General features: G+C 46.6%; 1 protein-coding gene across 1 annotated transcript in view; it reads right to left on the bottom strand.

Annotated features, from left to right (window-relative positions):
* Window positions 1–21,880, bottom strand: part of ANXA4 (annexin A4) — a 106,126-nt gene that overhangs the window by 69,373 nt on the left and 14,873 nt on the right. Inside the window, exon 2 of the mRNA XM_069766554.1 lies at window positions 2,733–2,786. Within this exon, the coding sequence (XP_069622655.1) occupies window positions 2,733–2,741 (9 nt within the window). The 5' untranslated portion in view covers window positions 2,742–2,786. The remainder of the gene's footprint in view (window positions 1–2,732; window positions 2,787–21,880) is intronic.

Consider the following 21,880-nt stretch of genomic DNA (forward strand, 5'->3'; position numbering starts at 1 on the left):
TTGCGTGAGGGAAGATATCGGGAGATTAGTTCAGAGATATATGGAGGAGACAGGTTAAGAATGGCTTTGTAGGTCAGTATTAGTAATTTGAACTGGATACGCTGAGGGAATAGGAGCCAGTGAAGAGATTTGCAGAGGGGGGACGCGGAGGAATAGCGAGGAGAGAGATGAATTAGTCGGGCAGCAGAGTTAAGGATGGACTGGAGAGGTGCAAGGGTGTTAGCAGGGAGGCCACAGAAAAGGATGTTGCAGTAGTCAAGGCAAGAGATGAGGGCATGCACAAGCATTTTAGTAGATTGATGGTTGAGGAAAGAACGGATTCTGGAGATATTTTTGAGCTGGAAGTGACAGGAGGTGGAAAGAGCTTGGATGTGCGGTTTGAAGGACAGGGCAGAGTCAAGGGTTACCCCGAGGCAGCGGACTTCCGGTAATGGGGGGAAAGCGTGAGGTCGTTAATTGCGATAGATGGGTCAGGTATGGAAGATCTAGGAGATGGAGGAAAGATGATGAGTTCAGATTTGTCCACATTGAGTTTGAGGAAGCGAGAGGAGAAGGAGGATATGGCTGATAGTCAATCAAGGATTTTGGACAACAGAGAGGTGACGTCTGGGCCAGAAAGGTAGATCTGAGTGTCATCACCATAAAGTCCCATGGATTCCAGTACCACCTTTATGAGTTGTCCCAGACCAAGTGTATAGATTGAGAAGAGTAGGGGTCCTAGAACAGAGCCTTGAGGGAGTCCAACAGAGAGAGGGTGGAATGAGGAGGTAGTGTGGGAGACGCTGAATGTGCTGTTGGAAAGGTATGAGGAGATCCAGGATAGGGCGAGGTCTTTGATGCCAAAGGAGGAGAGGATCTGTAGGAGGAGGCAGTGGTCAACAGTGTCAAAAGCAGATGACAGGTCTAGAAGGAGGAGTACAGAGTATTGTCCGTTAGCTTTGGCTGTAAGTAGGTCATTAGTGATTTTGGTCAGGGCTGTCTCAGTTGAGTGATGGGGGCGGAAACCAGATTGTAAAAGAGCAAGTTAGATAATAAGTGGGAGGAAAGTTCGGCGTGGACGTGCTGCTCCAGGATTTTGGAAGTGAATGTAAGCAGCGATATTGGGCGATAGCTGGACATAGCTGTTGGGTCGAGGGTTGGCTTTTATGTATAGGTGTGATTGTGGCATGTTTGAAAGCAGAAGGGAAGGTGTCAGAAGTGAGTGATAGGTTGAAGAGGTGGGTTAGGGATGGGATAAGTGTGGGGGTGAGGTTGGGGAGGAGTTTGGATGGGATGGGGTTAAGCGCACAGGTGGTGAGGTGAAATTTGGAGAGGAGACGATTAAGCCCCCCCCCCATCCTTTAGTGATCTTGGAGAGGGAGGTTATGGGGTTTCGGCATTGGTCTGGTATACAAAGGGGTTGTGGTGGTTGAACAATGAAGACTTGCCTTGTTTGGTCGATCTTATTTTTAAAGTGTGTGGCAAAGTCCTCAGCAGAGATGAGGGAGGTTGGAGGGGGCAGAGGAGGGAGTTAAAGGTTTTGAATAACTGTTTGGGGTTGTAGGGTAGGGAAGGTACGAGGGTTGTGAAGTAGGCCTGTTTAGCAGAGGTGAGAGCAGATTTAAAAGAGAGTGTTGCCTGTTTGAATTCAGTGAAGTCGTCTTGCGAATGAGTTTTCTTCCAACGCCGCTCTGCAACCCTGGACCCTGTAATGAATACAGCAGTAGCCTGCGCACACAACTCACATCCAGCCTACATTACATGGAGACACTCCGTAGAGGAAAATCTGAAACCTGCATATCAGGAGGTCTGAATAGAAGTTAAGATTGTAAGATTGCATATTGAAAGTTTATGAACTAAAAAAATTAAACGCTAACCAATATAAGACTATCTCTCCCCCCCCCCCCCCCTCCATGTCAAGGCGTGCAGAGCCTTTAAGGTTGATTTGTCCAAATATTATTATTATTATTTATTGTTATAGCGCCATTTATTCCATGGCGCTTTACATGTGAGGAGGGGTATACATAACACCTAGATTGGTGTATTTTGAAAAATGCATGTCAGAAAGGCTGTATAATTAGGATAATAAAGTGGACATTTTAGGAGTCCAGCTAAAGAGTTAGAGGTCATTAATCCAAATGTATTTAGTCTCTGCCCGGCCAGCTGCAATGTACAGGGAGCATGGTGAGTTCTCAGCAGCAACAGGAAGGAGGCAGGGCTGTGGAGTCGGAGTCATAATAAATGTGCACTTTTTTTCTTTTAAATACAAAGTGCTTTATCGCTTTTTTTTCTGCACAGGATTTTACAGCAAATGAATGAGATTAATGAAATCTCATGCTGCTTATTTTTTTTCTTAGCAGATATGAAGCAGTTTCAAACTTGCACCATGTCAATTCTTTCAGTGTTTTTCCCCCTTTCAAGTAAATGGGACAAAAAGGCAGTAAATGGGCAGACAAGTCTACTGCAAATACTTAAAGTGTGCACATGGCCTTATACAGCCATCTGACATGGATATTTTAAGGTACACTAGTCTCATCAGGACTAAGATCTATTTACTAATATAGTTGGTATTGCGGATTCTTGTGACAAGGTCGTTTTCAGACAATCGCTGTATATCAATAATGAATCTGGGGATAAGTGGAAGATTCGATAGAAGGCGATCTGCTGTAACAGGTGCAATCACCGCTCCGTAAAATCTATTTACAGCTCAGGTAATAAAGATATTGATGTGACAACATATGGGGAATACTTACTGCAGCCATGATTGCTCCTAATGACACCACAGATTATTATTAGACAGATGTCAGCTGCAATAAAAAACAGATAAGATGTAGATTACAAAAAGGAAACACAAGGTTTACATCCGCATCTGATCAGCATAAAGAATAAATAGAAAGCAAAACGCCTGCCTGCCATGTCATATAATGTCCCTGGTTACCCATTACAGGTGACTGAAGATCTTAAGACAATGGATTCTTATGAAACCACGTTTCAAGGTCCAAGTGTAAACAGCGACTACGAGACGTATCTGCCAAGATACATGAATAGCGTGAAGACAAGACACAGGCCAAGCAAATATTGCATAAAGTCAGTACAGCATTTTACTGTATTTAGATAATGTAGAGACTACCATATACTGGACATTAAGGTTGGGGTTTTCAGTATGAAAAAAAAAAAACACTTACTGAACACCCCATTTTTTTATCATGTCAGATGTTGTCTAAATCTGATAGCCACTTTAGCTTGATTTCACAGACAATGGGGGTGAAGGCGGAATATAGGCGTGCATTCTGTATGCTGGATGTCTCAAATATAAGACCACCCCCTATGATGAACATATAAACCAAACAGATAAGGTTTGTACAGGTGGAACACATCCAAAATACATTTTAGGGGCTCATTCAGACATCCATGCAAGTCGGTCTAATCTCAGACTGGTCACGGCTCTTCCGACCAGAGTGTGACTGCCTTCTAGAAATAAGTCTGACACGCTCCAGTCAAGAGAGCTGCAGCCAGTCCATGCATTGCAGTCCCATCTCAGACGTCGGAATGTGCCCTTAGGCTGGGTTCACATTGCGTTCATCGTGTCCGTTAGACGGACTACGTTACACCGCGGCATAACGCGGTGTAACAGTCCGTTAACGCCCCCATTGAATGCAATGTTGGACGCATCGCTAGCGCACGCCCACAGTGGGCGTGCGCTAATGATGTGCCATCACTGATTGACGGACCCTGAGACGCGGGCTGCAGCATTTTCGGGTCCGTCACCGCTAGCGCAGATAGAGCTAGCAGATGCTCTGTGCTAGCGTGCTGCCAAAAGTCTTAGTTACTCACCGGTTAATGGTGTTTTTCGGAGTCCATGACAGCACTATGGAGAGAGGGGATCCGCCCTTCAGGAACAGGAAACCTACAGATACATAAGGGCGGCACCTCTCCCCACGCATCAGTTGGTTTACAGAGCACAAGAGGACCACCAAGGTTAATAGCATACACAATAAACAATAATACAATATTAACTATTCACTACCCGTGAATTATATATAAATAAAGGAAGAGGTGTACACCCAGAACTTAAGACGGGAGGGTATGTACAGGTGCTGTCATGGACTCCGAAAAACACCGTTAACCGGTGAGTAACAGACTTTATTCGGTCGTCCATGACAGCACTACGGAGAGAATTACAGAGAGTAACTAACTAGGGAGGGACTACAGCTTGCAGCACCTTTACACCAAAAGAGAGGTCAGAGGAGGCACCCAGGTTCAATCTATAATGGTTATAGAAAGTGTTTGGAGAAGACCAAGTAGCAGCCTTACAAATCTGGTCAATCGACACCTCCAATCTTTCCGCCCGCGAAGCCGCCATAGCTCTAATGGAATGCGCTTTAAGACCTTCAGGCGCCGGCTTGCCCTTTGAGATACAAGCCAGCGAGATAGCCTCCCTGATCCATCTAGCTAGAGTAGACTTCGATGCTCTATGCCCTTTCCTACTACCCTGATAGGACACGAATAGGGCATTATCTAACTTCCAGGGATCAGTTACCGCTAGATACTCCAGGATACATCTTCTTACATCTAAAGTGTGTAACTTCCTTTCCTTATCGTTAGTAGGATTGGGGAGGAAAGATGGAAGGACTATTTCCTGTGTTCTGTGGAAACTGGACACTACTTTAGGGAGATATGCTGGATCAGGGGATAGTATCACTCTATCATCCCTAAGCTGCATGTAAGGGGGAACCCTGGATAATGCTTGTATGTCACCTATCCTACGTGCCGATGTTAGGGCTACCAGGAAGGCTACTTTAAGGGATAGATTTTTTAATAGAGGCTGAAGTAATTGGCTCAAATGGGGCCTCTGTCATGGCTGAGAGGACTAGGTTCAGGTCCCAAGGCATGACTATTCTTCACAATTGGCCTAGACCGTTTTGTTGCCCTGATGAATCTGCTGACCCAGTGATTCTCAGCAATGTTGCAGCCAAAAGAGGGCCCCTAAGGCTGATACCTGCACTTTAAGAGTATTTGGGGATAACCCCATATCTAACCCCCTTTGGAAGAATTCCAAGATCTGGACAATCGGTATTGACTGTCCAGCTGTTGCCCCCGAGTTCTGAAGAAACCTCTTCCAGATTCTGACATAGATTTTTGTGGTTATCATTTTCCTGCTTTTCAGCAGCGTGTTAATGAGGGCCGGCGAGAACCCCCTATCTTTTAGTAGCGCCCGCTCAAAATCCACGCCGTCAGATGAAGGCCAACCGCTCGAGGATGGTAGACTGGGCCCTGGGATAGGAGATCCGGAATGTCTGGCAAGACCCATGGATCGGACATCGACATAGCCCTCAGGCATGGAAACCACGTCCTTCTGGGCCAGAAGGGGGCAATTAATATTACTGTGGCTTTGTCCTTCCTGATTTTCCTCACCACCAGAGGAAGTAGAGACAGGGGAGGAAAGGCGTAGGCTAGCCTGAAGTTCCAGTCTATGAGGGCGTCTACTGCCAGGGGATTTTCTCTGGGGTTCAGAGAGCAGAATTGTGCCACTTTCCTGTTTTCTTTTGTGGCAAACAGGTCTACCTCTGGTTGTCCCCACCTTTCCACGATAAGGTCGAAGATGGTGCCGTTCAGGGACCACTCTCCCTGCCTTAATGTGTTGCGACTTAAGAAATCCGCTGTAGTGTTTTCTGCCCCTTTTATGTGTAGAGCCGTCAACGAGAGAAGATGATGCTCTGCTAGATGAAACAGACGATCTGCTACACACATCAGGGATCTGGAACGAGTCCCGCCTTGGTGATTTATGTATGCCACGGTGACTCGATTGTCCGAGAATACCCGCACGTGGTGGCCCTGTAGACAGACAAGGAGTGTTTTAACCGCCTGCTCCACAGCCGTTAACTCCTTTAGATTGGAAGACATCTCCATCTGATCATGATCCCAAAGCCCCTGGACCAATGAATCCCCCATGTGAGCCCCCCACCCAGAAGGGCTAGCGTCCGAGGTGATAATACGAGTTATATTATACTCCCAGGGGACCCCTGTGGACAGGTTCTTTTGATCTAACCACCACTCGAGGGATACCACAGCGTCTTGGGATAGGGTCAGCAGACTGTCTAGACCTCCTCCCAACCTTTTTTGATGTAACAGCACCTCGCCCTGGAGTATCCTTGTATGATACTGAGCCCATCGGACCGCTGGAATACAGGACGAGAGAGAGCCTAACAGAGACATGGCTCTACGTAGGGACATGGTGGGGTTTTTTGAGGCATTCAGCACCTGAAGGTGCAGGCGATTAATTTTTTTCTTGAGGCAAACGGCATTCCTGAACCTGGGAATCCAGGGTCAGGCCAAAAAAAAAAAAAAAAAAAAAAAAAAACGCTGCACCGTCATGGGCTGTAACCGAGATTTTTTAACGTTTAGCATCCACCCCAGACGCTCTAGAGCCGACATCACTTTATGTAACTGTTCTAGACAGTGATCCGCCGTTTTACCTACGATAAGGAGATCGTCCAGGTAGGGGATTATTAGAATGTTGGACTCATGTAGGTGTGCCATAACTTCTGCCATTACCTTGGTAAATACCCGAGGGGCGACTGAAATCCCAAAGGGAAGGGCCCTATACTGGAAGTGTCTTATTACCCCATCCAACCGTACCGCCACCCTCAGGTATCGTTGGTGACCTGCATAAATAGGGATATGGTAATAGGCGTCCTTCAAATCCAATACTACCATAAAGCAGTTTTTAAACAGCAACTTTATTGCGGTATTAATAGTTTCCATTTTAAATGGTTGAACGGTCAGAAAGTTATTCAGCGCTCTAAGGTTGATAATTGTTCTGAAGGAGCCGTCTGGTTTACTTATTAGGAATAGAGGAGAGTAGAATCCACTACCCTGTTCTCCTTCCGGAACCTCAGATAGGACATTTTTATTGAGCAGTTTTATTGAGCAGATCGTGAACTTCCGCTTCCAGGGCCGCCTGTTCCGCTGGAGAGGATCTGAGAGGGGTGACTCTGAAGAAGTTCTGAGGGATAGAGGAGAATTCTAGCCGCAGACCCGTAGCTATCAACCCCAAAATCCAATCACTACTGGAGATCTTGGACCAGGCCGGGTAGAAGGCAGATAGTCTACCTCCCACCGGGGCGACTAGTCATTGGGGTGGTTTTTTGACTTCACAGGGTGGCTCCTGACGTCCTCCACCAAACATGAACCCAGTACCTCTCTTTTTCTCGTCCCATCTGCTCTGATCTCTGGCCGGTCTCCTCCGAAAGAATCTTTTCCCTGCGAAGGGGCGCCTGTAAGAAGTAGTTGGTAGATTAGGAAACTTCTTCTCATCTCCGGCTTTCTCTAGCAGCTCATCTAGGACTGGCACAAACAGGTATTCCCCTTCGCATGGGATAGAGCACAGACGAGATCTGGACTGAAGGTCACCCGGCCAACATTTCAGCCATAGGGCCCTGCGTTCGATAGTCCTGCCGCTCTAGCCGCCATTCTTGCGGAATCCGCAGAAGCATCTGCGAGAAAGGCAGCAGCATTTTGAATTGTTGGCAGGAATTTCAACATGGAATCTCTGGAAACACCTTCTTCCAATTTAGACCCCAGCTGATCTAGCCAGACCATCATCGATCTAGCTGCGCATGTCGCAGCTACAGCAGGTCTCAAGGCACCAGCCGACATTTCCCATGTCCCTTTAAGGAACAAGTCAGCCTTTTTATCTAGAGGCTCCTTTAGGGAAGCCATGTCGTCAAAGGGGATAGAAGATTTATTAGATGCCTTAGACACCGCCGCGTCTAATTTTGGTGCCTTATCCCATGTGTTCACCATGGGGTATCTTCGTTTAAAGGCCGGTGGAAAAGAGCCTTTTTTCTCTGGCTTTTTCCATTCCTTTTTAATGAGGTTTTGGACCTTGTCATTGAGCGGAAAAGACCTACGTTTTTTAGGGTCTAGACCGCCAAACATTAAGTCCTGTGCTGAAAGTTCTGGCCTTTCATCCGCCACCCCCATAGTGGATCTAACTAATTTAATCAGTTTGTCCATTTGGTCCAACGGGAAACAGAACCGGTTAGACTCTTCATCCGAAGAGGACGCTGAGGAGACAGAGGCGTCTGAATCATTCTCCCTACTTGGGCCAACAGACGAATCTGAATTTGAGGCGCTAGGCTCCCTTCTTCTTTTGGAAGGCTCCCCCCGGGATAGGGATTTCAGGGAATCCTTCACCTCCTTTCTGATAATCTCCCTAAGATTTGATGTGAAATCGGGAGACTCCTCCGCCACCTATGGGAGCGGAAAAAAAGGCTATGTAAATCCTCCGGTGCTACCGCTATATAGTATCCCATTCATCTATTTCCTACCGTCTGCCGCACACACGACTGACAAAGTCTTTTAGGGTTGGTGTCTGGCAAAGGGCAAGCGCATAGCGCGCACTCCTTGTTTTTTGATTTACCAACGCTTTTTTTCCCCCTATGGAAATAAACATAGGAAAAGACTGCATCAGGGTACATTCACGAAGATCTTACCCAGGCAGTAGCGGTAGGTACCGGATTACTGGGGGGAGGGGGGGGGGGGGGGGGGGGGGTCGGTCCAGATCCTTCTGTCTTGATCTGCGACTGGCCTGAACACTGCGCCCGCGGGTCTTCTGCTGGGTATTTGCCTCCGAGGATCTGTCCTCTGGCTCCAGCAGATCACCGGCAGCTTCTGGCACATCCATAGCTGCAGATGCCATTAGCAGCTCTGCAGCAGTCTAATCGGCCATATACAGCCCCCATCCGGAACATGTGCAGGTGTGCATGGCCAGCTTAATCAATTTTCCCCCCTGTGCCGGACCCTGCTCCACCCTCCCCCGCCCCTGGACGCTCCCTCCCCGTCGCTCCCACCGCATGCAGGACTGCGGCATCCCCAGCTGAAGCCGGCCGGCGTCTAACTTCCGGTCCCGGCTCTGCCCCCCTCTCGCGTCACTTCCGGCAACGCTAGAGCGCTCAGGGACGCGCCCGGAAGCCGGGGACGGCGTCGCCGGATCCCCCAGCCACACGCCGCCATACCATCACCGCACATGGCCCCAGCACAGCGGCGATCGCGGCGGAAGCCGGCGCTCGACCCCCCCCCGATCCCAAAGGAGCGCAGAGGGGCACTACGGGAAGCCCGCGCCGCATGGATAGGACTCAGAGGTAGGGAGGACAGGGGCACGGGAGAGCGAATGGACCGGGGGGGTGGGGGAGACACACTCACCTTTGCTGGCCACAGAGAGACCTCCTCCGGACGCTGCTCCCCACTGCACCGCTCACTGTCGTGGAGCCCTACCCGGGCCCACCGTGGCGCTTCCAGAGACCCGCACTGCCCGAGGAGACCCCCTCGCTACCTGGGTCGGACAGCCGGCCTGGGTGCTTGATAGGTGACTGAAGACAAATCTGTAGGTAATCCTGTCCTCCAGGAACAGGAAACCAACTGATGCGTGGGGAGAGGTGCCGCCATTATGTATCTGTAGGTTTCCTGAAGGGCGGATCCCCTCTCTCCGTAGTGCTGTCATGGACGACCGAATAAACGGCACTTGCGTTAACAGCAGCCTGTTAAACACATACGTTAATGAGCTGCTATTAACGCAATGTGAACCAGGCCTTAGGGTGTGTTAAAGGAGCGTAGGGATACACAGACTGCTTCTAGCTTACACAGGCAATGTCTGTGGTCCAAGAACAAGAAAACTTTTATTGTCTCCATAAACTTCCAGATGCAAAAAGCAAGAACACAGTCTTATTCAGCAGAAGAGTAAACACAAATTAATTAGTCCATACATTGGCGGTCAATGTCCAGCAATGCAAGCTCATGAATATTACATCAAAGCCATGTTCTTTTAGACAGTGGCCAAGTGTGTCAAACTCTACAGGGTGTGAGAGATCTATCTATCTATCTATATATATATCTATATATCTATATACACATACATATATACACACACATACACACCACCTCAAAAGTGTTTGTCTTGATAATATTGTAACAGTGTTATTCAAAGTTTCCTGCTTTTGATAACATAATTGAGGTTTTCAATACAGAGAAATTTGACAATACAATGTGGGTGGCTATATTATGGTAAAAATTCCCATTTTCCAAATGAGTGGGATCCCCAGAAGTTTTGTCCAAAGGTCTCCACTGCTTTTGACATCATGCAGTCACAGTTCTAATAGAATGCCAATTTATCACCAATTTCAAGAGAACAAGTTCTCTAACAGAGGAGACTCGTCACCAAGGGTTAAACACAGATTTAAATACAATATGGTACCTCCTATTTGCATCCCAAATAGCCCCAAAATAATCCTCGCTCTCCAGCTTATTTGTATAGTACATTGGTTGCCCCCTACACAGACAGTCGCTATACACCAAGAACATAAACGTCCTGACTCACGTTATCAGGAATGCAAATCAATGGCTGTTCTGATCTCAGGACTTTTTGCTAAATTTGATTCATTTTGCTTATCTTGATCTTTTTCTTTACGGAGGTTAATAATTTGCAAAGCTTAGACATTTCTTCCTTGACACCTGTCTCTTTGTATCACCATGTAGTCTACTGTCTAACTGAACGCTGCATAAAACACCTGTTTCGTTTAGGAAAGAGTAGCATCTTCCTTCCCCCATGTGGCAGGTTTTCTAGATTTCAGTTATTAGGAGGTGTTCGCGTTACATGGGGCATTATAATAAACTAGATGGTGGCCCGATTTTAACGCATCGGGTACATGTATGTATGTATGTATGTATGTATGTATGTATGTATGTATGTATGCATGTATGCATGTATGTATGCATGTATGTATGTATGCATGCATGTATGCATGTATGTATGCATGTAGCACAGGCCACGTAGTATATTTGGTAGCCATGTAGTATATAGCAGACTCGCAGTCTATAACATAGCTCACGTAGTATATAGCAGTGTGGGCACCATATCCCTGTTAAAAAGATTATTAATTAAAATAAAAAAATAGTTATATACTCACCCGCGGGCGTCCAGCGAAGCTGTCCCTATGCACGCGATGTGGCCGCCAGCTTCCATTCCCAGAGATGCATTGCGAAATTACCCATATGACTTAGCGGTCTCACGAGACCGCCAAGTTTTCTGGGTAATTTCGCAATGCATCTCTGCGAACGGAAGCTGGCGGCCGCATCGCGTGCATAGGGACAGCTTCGCTGGACGCCCGCGGGTGAGTATGTAACAATTTTTTAACGTAAGAATAGCAGGTTTTGGTTTTTTTTATTATTTTTAACATTAGATCTTTTTACTATTGATGCTGCATAGGCAGCATCAATAGTAAAAAGTTGGTCACACAGGGTTAATAGCAGCGTTAACGGAGTGCGTTACCTGCGGCATAACGCGGTCCGTTAACGCTGCCATTAACCCTGTGTCAGAGCTGACTGGAGGGGAGTATGGAGCAGGCGCCGGGCACTGACTGGACGGAAGTAGGGAGAGACTAATTCTCCGCCGGACTGTGCCCATCGCTGATTGGTCGAGGCCGCCAGGCCTCGACCAATCAGCGACGCGGGATTTCTGGGACAGACAGACGGAAGTACCCCTTAGACAATTATATAGTACACTAGATTGTGGCCCGATTCTAACGCATCGGGTATTCTAGAATATGCATGTCCCCGTAGTATATGGACAATGATGATTCCAGAATTCGCGGCAGACTGTGCCAGTCGCTGATTGGCACAGCATGGAGACAATGATGTCATAAAGGTTGCCTCGACCAGTCGCTGACGCGGGATTTCCAGGACAGACAGAAAAACCCTTAGACAATTCTATATATAGATTAGGAAATAGATTAGGAAATATACGTATAGATTATCACATCAAATCTGCCAGATACATCAGTTTGTTTTTTTTTTCGTTTATATACCTTATTAGGGGATTGGATCTGCCAATCGCAAAAATTCACAATTTTGTCCATCCAACATGTTTACTGTAAACCATGTATGGTCTATGGTCTGATACAAGATTATACACAGCCTGTGTTCAAGTCAGGAGTGCATACTGGCCAGTGCGTGAACTGAACATGGACCTATTAAACCCAGTTCATGTGCAATTTTTTTTTACAAAGGCCAGCACTCAGTGCCATCAAAAATTGCTATGCGTGTGCACTACTGTGAAGTGGTTAGTATCATTGGAGAACCCAACTAAACATATATAATACATCTTCCAGGACTTCACGGCCCTCGTGTCAGTGGTCATATTGGCCCTATGGGACTCTCCAGAACCCCCATATGGCAAAATACGTACGCTACTCACCTGGTAGCAGTGTTTTTTCAGGAGCCATGACAGCACAACGAGAGGGGATCCGCCCTTCAGGGACAGGAAACCTACAGACATAAAAAGGGCGGTACCTCTCTCCCACGTCAGTTGTTTCCAGAGCATGAGAGGACCACCTTGGTTAATAACACAGATGCAGTATATACATAAATATATTTTATTATGCAAGTGAACATAAATTTTAACCCAAAACTAACAGGGTGTTGAATCATCCAAAACAAAGGGTAGGGAATCTAAGGGTGCTGTCATGGCTCCTGAAAAAACACTGCTACCAGGTGAGTAGCGTACGTATTTATTCAGTCGCCATGACAGCACAACGAGAGACTTTCAGAGACGAAAGATTTAGGGGGGGGGGATAATAGCTTCCAGTACTCTTCTCCCAAATGTAAGGTCTGAGAAACTACCCAGATTAACCTGTAGTGTTTAAGAAAGGTAGAAGGGGAAGACCATGTGGCCGCCTTACATATGTCTTCGATCGACACTTCTGACTTCTCCGCCCAGGAAGATGCTACGGCTCGCGTGGAGTGTGCCTTTATACCATCTGGAACTTCGTTGCCACCTGCGGTATAAGCGAGAGAGATCGCCTCCCTAATCCATCTGGCTAGAGTGTTTTTAGATACTCTAAGACCCTTCCTCACCCCTTGATAGGCTACAAACAGGGAGTTATCCTTTTTCCAGGCATCTGTTACTGCAATATATTTAAGGAGGCATCTTCTTACATCTAAGGAATGAAAACTATGTTCTTTATCGTTAGCAGGATTAGAGCAAAATGAGGGTAAGTTTACCTCCTGTACTCTGTGGAATCTTGACGCCACTTTGGGAAGATATAGGGGATCGGGTTTCAATATTACCCTATCCTCTCTGACCTGCATGTATGGTGGATGTCTGGAAAGTGCCTGCAGATCACTAACCCTTCTAGCCGATGTGAGTGCAACCAACAGGGCTGTTTTAACTGAAAGGATTTTTACAGGGATGGAATCAATGGGTTCGAATGGGGCTTGCGTTAGGGCAGAGAGTACCAGATTTAGGTCCCATGGGACTAACCTTTGTCTAATAATCGGTCTAGATCTAGTGACTGCTTTAAAAAAAAACCTAGAAATCCAGTGATTACTGGCTAAGTTAAGGTTATATAATGCCCCCAGCGCTGACACCTGAACTCTAAGAGTACTTGTGGCCAAGCCCATCTCTAGGCCTTTTTGTAAAAATTCGAGAATCTGGTTTATACATGGTTTTTGGTCAATTTGAGCCCCTGAATATGAGAAATTTTCTCCACACTCTAACATAAATGCTCGTTGTAGAGGGTTTCCTACTTTTAAGGAGTGTATTTACCAGATTCTGAGAGAATCCTTTTCCCCTCAGTAAGGACCTCTCAAGTTCCATGCCGCTAGGTGTAAGTTGGCTACTTGAGGATGGAGGATTGGCCCTTGGGAGAGCAGATCTGGTAGCTCTGGCAGGATCCATGGTTGGCAGACAGACATCTTCCTCAGCCAAGGAAACCAAGCCCTCTTGGGCCAAAATGGAGCTATCAAGATTACCTGGGCCCTGTCCTCCCGAATCTTCCTTAGAACTAGACGAATTAGATTTAGAGGGGGAAAAGCATATGCGAGCCTGAAGCGCCAAGATATCAGCAGAGCGTCCACAGCGTATGGGTTGTCTAATGGATTTAGGGAGCAAAATTGGTGTAATTTTTTGTTTCCCCTGCTGGCAAAAAGGTCTATCTCTGGACAACCCCATAACTGAATGATTTGATTGAAGACGGCTGGATTTAGCGACCACTCTCCCTGTCTGAGTACATTGCGGCTTAGATAGTCGGCTTTGGTATTGATACTTCCTTTTATATGAAGCGCCGTCAGGGAGAGAAGGTGTACCTCGGCCACCTGAAAGATATGATTTGCGACCTCCATCAATGAATTGGATCGCGTGCCACCTTGACGATTAATGTAGGCCACAGTTACCCGATTGTCTGATAACAGCCTGACGTGTCGACCCTGTAGGGGTACAAGGAATTTATTTAATGCATGTTTTACCGCCAACAGCTCTTTCAAGTTGGAGGAAGAGTCCTGTTCAGACTGAGGCCATAGCCCCTGAACCCAATCCTCTAAGTGAGCCCCCCACCCCTTGGGGCTAGCGTCCGTAGTCAATACCCTAGACACATGATTTATCCAAGGGACCCCCCTGCGTAGATTCGAAGTGTGAGTCCACCAACCAAGAGAATGTATAGACGCCGCAGAAAGAGTAAATTTACTGTCGAGGTGAGCTCTTAGACGAGAATTGTGTAATACGTCCCATTGTAGAGTCCTTGTGTGGAACTGTGCCCAGAGAACCGCCGGGATACAGGATGTAAGAGAACCCAAGATCGACATCGCACTTCTGACCGATACTAAGGGATTATTTATTGCTCTGGTGACCAACTGCTTAACCTTAGCAACCTTTGCGTCTCGCAGGCGACATTCCTGCTGACTAGAGTCTATAACATATCCCAGGAACTCCTGTACTTTTAGGGGCTGAAGACGCGATTTTTTGACATTGATTATCCAGCCCAACTCGTGTAACGCACTCATGACCTTCTGTAGTTGGTCTTTGCAATGTGACTCTGAATGACCCACAATTAGTAAGTCATCCAGGTATGGGACTACTAATATATCCTGTTCATGCAAGTGCGCCATAACCTCCACCATCATTTTTGTGAACACCCGAGGTGCAATTGCGACTCTGAAAGGAAGTGCCTGATATTGAATATGTTCGACCGTGCCAGCTAGTGAAACCGCCACCCTAAGAAACCTCTGATGATCTACATGTATTGGAACATGGTAATAGGCGTCTTTGAGATCTAAGACAACCATAAAGCAATGGTTAAAGAGTAATTTTATTGCTGTCTTGACCGACTCCATTTTGAAGGAGGGCATCAACAAAAAATTGTTCAGGCCTTTCAAATTGATAATGGCGCGATATGAACCACCAGGTTTTTTGATCAGGAACAGAGGGGAATAAAACCCCCTACCTTCCTCGCCCGTAGGGACTTTGACTAGAACTTTCTTCTGTTGGAGTTCCCGGACCTCAGACTCCAGCGCCAACTGTTCTGTAGAGGAGGAACGAACAGGTGTCAACATAAATTTGTCCCGAGGAGTATGGTGGAAGTCAAAGGTTAGGCCTTTCCCCACAATGCTTAGAATCCATGGATTGTTTGTAATCCGTACCCAGGCTGGGTAGAAGGCCGAAAGCCTACCCCCCACCTGGTCCGCCAGTCATTGCGGTTTTTTAACATCTCGTGAGGGATTAAACATAAATCCTTTACCCCTCCTTCTGCTGCTGTCATATCTGGTAGATTCTCTATATGGCCTTCTGCGGTTGGACCATCCTCTATTATAATCTCGTCTGTAGAAGGGTCTTCCTAGGAAGGGAAAGCGTTTTTTATCATCTCCTGCTTCTTCCAACAGCTCATCTAGGACCGGTCCGAATAAGTGAGCTCCTTCACAGGGAATGCCACAACTTTGTTCTGGTCTTTAAGTCCCCTGGCCAACACTTTATCCATAGCGCTCTTCGGGCTGCGTTAGATAACGCCGAGGACCTGGCGGCCAACCTGACCGAGTCTGCCGATGCATCCGAAAGGAAAGCTGCTGCATCCTGGATTATAGGCATAGAGGATAGTATTTTTGCCCTAGGGACTTTATCCTTGAGCTGGTCTTCAAGGTGACCTAACCATACCATCAGGGACCGGGCTGTACAGGTGGCTGCTATAGCTGGTCTCAAGGACCCCGCTGAAGTCTCCCAAGCCCCTTTAAGGAAGGTATCAGCTTTCCTATCTAATGGATCCTTCAAGTTCCCCAAGTCGTCAAAGGGGAGAGATGTTTTTTTGCATGCCTTGGCGACTGCCGCATCCAGTTTCGGAACTTTATCCCATGAGGATGAAGCCTCCTCTTCAAAAGGATATCTTCTTTTAAAAGCTGGCGGAAGCGAACCCTTCCTCTCTGGTTTCTTCCATTCCTTTGAGATTAGTAATTTGATTTTATCAACCACTGGAAAGGCTCTTCGTGACTTCCGCTCAATACCTTTGAACATAACATCCTGAATGGAATGTTCCGACTGGGTATCCTCTATCCCCATTGTGCTGTTAACCGCTTTAACTAGATGGTTAACCCCATCCAGGGACAAGCAGGCTTGACTGGACTGTTGATCTTCAGAGGAAGAAGTAGACGGGAGGGACCCTGAGCTCAGCTCACCCGAGTCTGAATCCACGTCAGATAACGGGGAAGATTTTTTAACCTTCGTTTCCCGAGGCCTGGATCTCACAGAATTTTTGATTTCCTGCCTAACCATCTCTCTTATTGTAGAGGTTAGATCAGGAGCCTCCTCCTCCAGCAGGCGTTGAATACATGATTTGCATAACTTTTTCAAATGCCCATCCGGAAGCGGCTCTGCACATTCAGCACACTGTCTATGTTTAGCTTTAGACGAACTTTTTTCTCCCCTAGTAAGGAGAGAGGAAAAGAACAAGGGGAACACAACCATCACTAAGTGAACTTTCACGAAGATCACTTACCCCGCCAGTAATGAGTGGTACCGTAGAGGGGGGGGGGGTCCTTCGTAGCCGGCAATTCTTTACGGCTTGAGGACTTCGGTATAGAAACTCGAGCCTCCTTAGCTCCACCAGTGCGGCTACTGCCACTAGACCGACGCTGGGAGCTTCTTCGAGGTTTTTCTGACTGCTGCTGCTGCTGGCTGTCGATAGTTCCTTCTGGCGACTCCATAATGAAATGAGCAAGGAACATGAGCCATCCCAGCTTGCAGCCTTAAATAATGCCCCCAAGGTACCGCCCCGGATGGGGGAAGGCAGGGAGTCCCAGGTGTCATTCGATTGATGGGGCCACTATGCGTACTGCGCCGCCCTCCCCCGAAGCCCTGATCGTCCCCGCAGCTGGGCGCCGCCATTAGCCAGCGAACGGCGCCACTGCGCATGCCCGGCCGCATCGCGTCATCCGGACACGCCCCTTCCAGACGCGGCAGCGGCGCACAGCCGACACGCGGACCAGGACGGCAGCGGGCACTCACTGGACCGACGCCGCACCCCCGCAAGGCACCGACTGGCTCCCGGGAACCCAGCACACACACCCCAGGTACCTTATCCAGGACACCATAGAAGCCAGCCTATATGCTCGAGGCTGCTTCCTCCTGCCGCCACCTACACAAACAGTCCCCCTGCCGTGTGGTGCTTCCTGCCTCCTGATCAGGCCGAGGTAGGGGACCCCCGCTACCTGCATCGGCCTGCCAGGAGTGGGGATATCTTCGACCCTCTTCTCAGGGCCTGTCTGAAGAGGTTCCACTGTCAGGGACAGGAAACCAACTGACGTGGGAGAGAGGTACCGCCCTTTTTATGTCTGTAGGTTTCCGGTCCCTGAAGGGCGGATCCCCTCTCGTTGTGCTGTCATGGCGACTGAATAAACCACGTATTCCAATAATGGACAAATGGAACATATATGGTGGTTTCTAAGCAGTTTTGGATGGTACGGATATAGAGTAGAGTTAGGTGCCAGGAGTGAAAGTTCACTACTAGAGAAAAGCTTATGGAGAGAAAAAAAAAAAAGGGAAACTAAAGAAAGCAAGTTTAGAGCTCCTTGGATTCTGCAGACAAGTACAGTGCCTTGCAAAAGTATTCGGACCCCCTGAAACTTTTCAACCTTTTCCCACATATCATGCTTCAAAGAAAGATACCAAATGTAAATTTTTGGTGACGAAACAAGTGGAACACAATTGTGAAATTGAACGAAATTGTTTTATTTTAATTTTTGTGGAAATTCAAAAACTGAAAAGTGGGGCGTGCAATATTATTTGGCCCCTTTAACTTAATACTTTGATGCACCACCTTTTGCTACGATTACAGTTGCAAGTCACTTGGGGTATGTCTCCATCAGTATTGTACATCGAGAGACTGAAATTCTTGTCTATTCTTCCTTGGCAAACAGCTGGAGCTTAGTGAGATTTGATGGAGATCGTTTGTGATCAGAAGTTTTCAGCTCTTTCCACAGATTCTCGATTGGATTGAGGTCCGGACTGTGACTTGGCCATTCTAACACCTGGATACGTTTATTTGTGAACCATTCCATTGTAGATTTTGCTTTATGTTTGGGATCATTGTCTTGTTGGAGGACAAATCTCCATCCCAGTCTCAGGTCTTTTGCAGACTACAACATGTTTTCTTCAAGAATGATCCTGTATTTGGCTCCATCCATCTTCCCATCAATTGTAACCATCTTCCCTGTCCCTGCTGAAGAAAAGCAAGCCCAAACCATGATGCTGCCACCACCATGTTTGACAGTGGGATGGTGTGTTCAGGGTGATGAGCTGTGTTGCCTTTACACCAAACATATCGTTTGTCATGGTTGCCAAAAAGTTCGATTTTGGTTTCATCTGACCAGAGCACCTTCCACATGTTTAGTGTGTCTTCCAAGTGGCTTGTTGCAAATTTTAAACGTCACTTTTTATGGATATCTTTGAGAAATGGCTTTCTTCTAGCCACTCTTCCATAAAGGTCAGATTTGTGCAGTGTACGACTGATTGCAGTCTTATGGACAGACTGTCGCACCTCAGCTGTAGATCTCTGCAGTTCATCCAGAGTGATCATGGGCCTCTTGGCTGCATCTCTGATAAGTCTTCTCCTTGTTTGAGATGAAAGTTTAGAGGGACAGCCGGGTCTTGGTAGATTTGCAGTGGTATGATACTCCTTCCATTTCAATAATCTTTATTTTTTTTTATATAGCGCTAACATTCCGCAGCGCTTTACAGTTTTGCACACATCATCATCACTGTCCCCGTTGGGGCTCACAATCTAGAATCCCTATTAGTATGTCTTTGGAATGTGGGAGGAAACCGGAGTGCCCGGAGGAAACCCACGCAAACACGGAGAGAACATACAAACTCTTTGCAGATGTTGTCCTGGGTGGGATTAGAACCCAGGACCCCAGCGCTGCAGTGCTAACTACTGTGTCACTGTGCTGCCCTTAACATACGGTATTTGCTTGCACAGTGCTCCTTGGGATGTTTAAAGTTTTGGAAATCATTTTGTATCCAAATCCGGCTTTAAACTTCTCCACAACAGTATCACGGACCTGCCTGTTGTGTTCCTTGGTCTTCATGATGCTCTGTGCTTCAAACAGAAGCCTGAGACTATCACAGAGCAGGTGCATTTATACGGAGACTTGATTACACACAGGTGGATTATATTTATCATCATTAGGCATTTAGGACAACATTGGATCATTCAGAGATCCACAATGAACTTCTGGAGTGAGTTTGCTGCACTAAAAGTAAAGGGGCCGAATAATGTTGTACACCCCACTTTTCAGTTTTTGAATTTCCACAAAAATTTAAAATAACCAATAAATTTCGTTGAACTTCACAATTGTGTTCCACTTGTTGTTGATTCTTCACCAAAAATTAACATTTGGTATCTTTATGTTTGAAGTAGGATATGTGGGAAAAGGTTGAAAAGTTCCAGGGGGCCGAATACTTTTGCAAGGCACTGTATATGTAATTGGAAGCTGTATCTCGGTAATGGGAAAGTCTTGACTGAAGACAGATGTTGCCTCATAATTGAGTGAGATTTTATAGTAAATGACCGATACATTCTGGCAGAGAAAGAAGCAGATTTCTCGGATAAAAGATCTATTACCTCAAGAAATTAGATTAAGAATAAATGATCAATTTTGGCAGGGAAAGCAGAATTGTCTGATCAGATATATTACAAGGTAGTTTATTTTAATGTGTACCATTGATCTAGAAAAATCAAATGTAAACAATGGTTACTGTTTAGTCTCTCCCTGTGATGCAGGCTCCAGGCTGAGCCCGCATCTTTCCAGCATATGACAGCTGATTTGATCAGCTGTCATGTGCCCCCAAACCACGCGTGGACTAGTGATCCAACTCTCACAAACCGTATGCGTGTCATAAGGTTATTTGCCCAAATCAGGAACTGCTGCGGGTTTAACACTGCGTATTTATGCAGCTTCAAAACCAGTGGCCAGCTGTGACAGCATAGTAGATGGGATTTCTAGAAATCATATGTCCACTATGCGTGCATAGTCGCCTGTGGATCACCAGCGGAGACTGATGCAGCACGTTTTTAAAGATGCAAGTCTCCATAAGAGTAATTACATCAATAGAAATGTATTGAATGCGGTAAATCTGCGTGGTTCAATGAACACATGAACGTTCAATAGAAGGCAGCACTTTGGACGCAATGTTCAAAACACTACTAGTTCCAGATAGTGGCCACCCCTGTCACATAATTACAGGGGGCCGCCTGCAGAAGACCCTGATGCTTGTCATGGAGAACCTCCTAAGAAAACCAGTCCATGGCTGAGGCCCGAGAGAGAGAACATACGTGTTTTCCCTCAAAAAAAAAAAAAAAAAAAAGCATAATATCCCATGGAGGTCTGGATTTGAAATGATACTCAAAATCAAAGTGAAAAAAAAAAATCAAATTACAGGCTGATCCAACTTCAGTGGAAATGCCTCAAGACAAGGAAATTATGCTCAGTAGTGTGTGTATGTTGCCTCCATGTGCCTGTATGACCTCCCTACAATGCCTGAGCATGCTCCTGATGAGGCGGGTGATGTTATCCTGAGGGATCTCCTCCCAGACCTGGACTAAGGCATCAGTTAACTCCTGGACAGTATATGGTGCAATGTGGTGTTAGTGGATGGAACGATACATGATGTCCCAGATGTGCTCGATTGGATTCAGGACTGGTGAACAGGCAGGCCAGTCCTTAGCATCAATGCCTTCATCATTCAAGAACTGCTGACACTTTAGGACACATGAAGCCTAGCATTGTCATGCATCAGAAGGAACCGAGGGCCCAGTGCACCTGCACATGGTCTCAAAGAGTCTGGGGATCTCATCCCAGTACCTAATGGCAGTCAGGGTATCTCTGGCTAGCACATGGAGGGCTGTGCGGCCCTCCAAAGAAATGCCACCCCACACCATTACTGACCTGCTGCCATACTGGTCATGCTGGAGGATGTTGCAGGCAGTAGAACGTTCTCCACGGCGTCTCCAGACTGTCACATGTGCTCAGTGTGAACCTGCTCTCATCTGTGAAGAGCACTGGGCGCCAATGTTGAATCTGCCAATTTTGGGTGGTCTCTGGCAAATGCCAATCGCCCTGCACGGTGTTGGGCTTTAACCCCTTCATGACCCAGCCTATTGACCTTAAAGACCTGGCCGTTTTTTGCAATTCTGACCAGTGTCCCTTTATGAGGTAATAACTCAGGAACGCTTCAACGGATCCTAGCGGTTCTGAGACTGTTTTTTCGTGACATATTGGGCTTCATGTTAGTGGTAAATTTAGGTCAATAAATTCTGTGTTTATTTGTGATAAAAACGGAAATTTGGCGAAAATTTTGAAAATTTCGCAATTTTCACATTTTGAATTTTTATTCTGTTAAACCAGAGAGATATGTGACACAAAATAGTTAATAAATAACATTTCCCACATGTTTACTTTACATCAGCACAATTTTGGAAACAAAATTTTTTTTTGTTAGGAAGTTATAAGGGTTAAAATTTGACCAGCGATTTGTCATTTTTACAACACCATTTTTTTTAGGGACCACCTCACATTTGAAGTC

The sequence above is a fragment of the Ranitomeya imitator genome, chromosome 4 (genome assembly GCF_032444005.1).
Source record: "Ranitomeya imitator isolate aRanImi1 chromosome 4, aRanImi1.pri, whole genome shotgun sequence".
NCBI classification, from domain to species: Eukaryota; Metazoa; Chordata; class Amphibia; order Anura; family Dendrobatidae; genus Ranitomeya; species Ranitomeya imitator.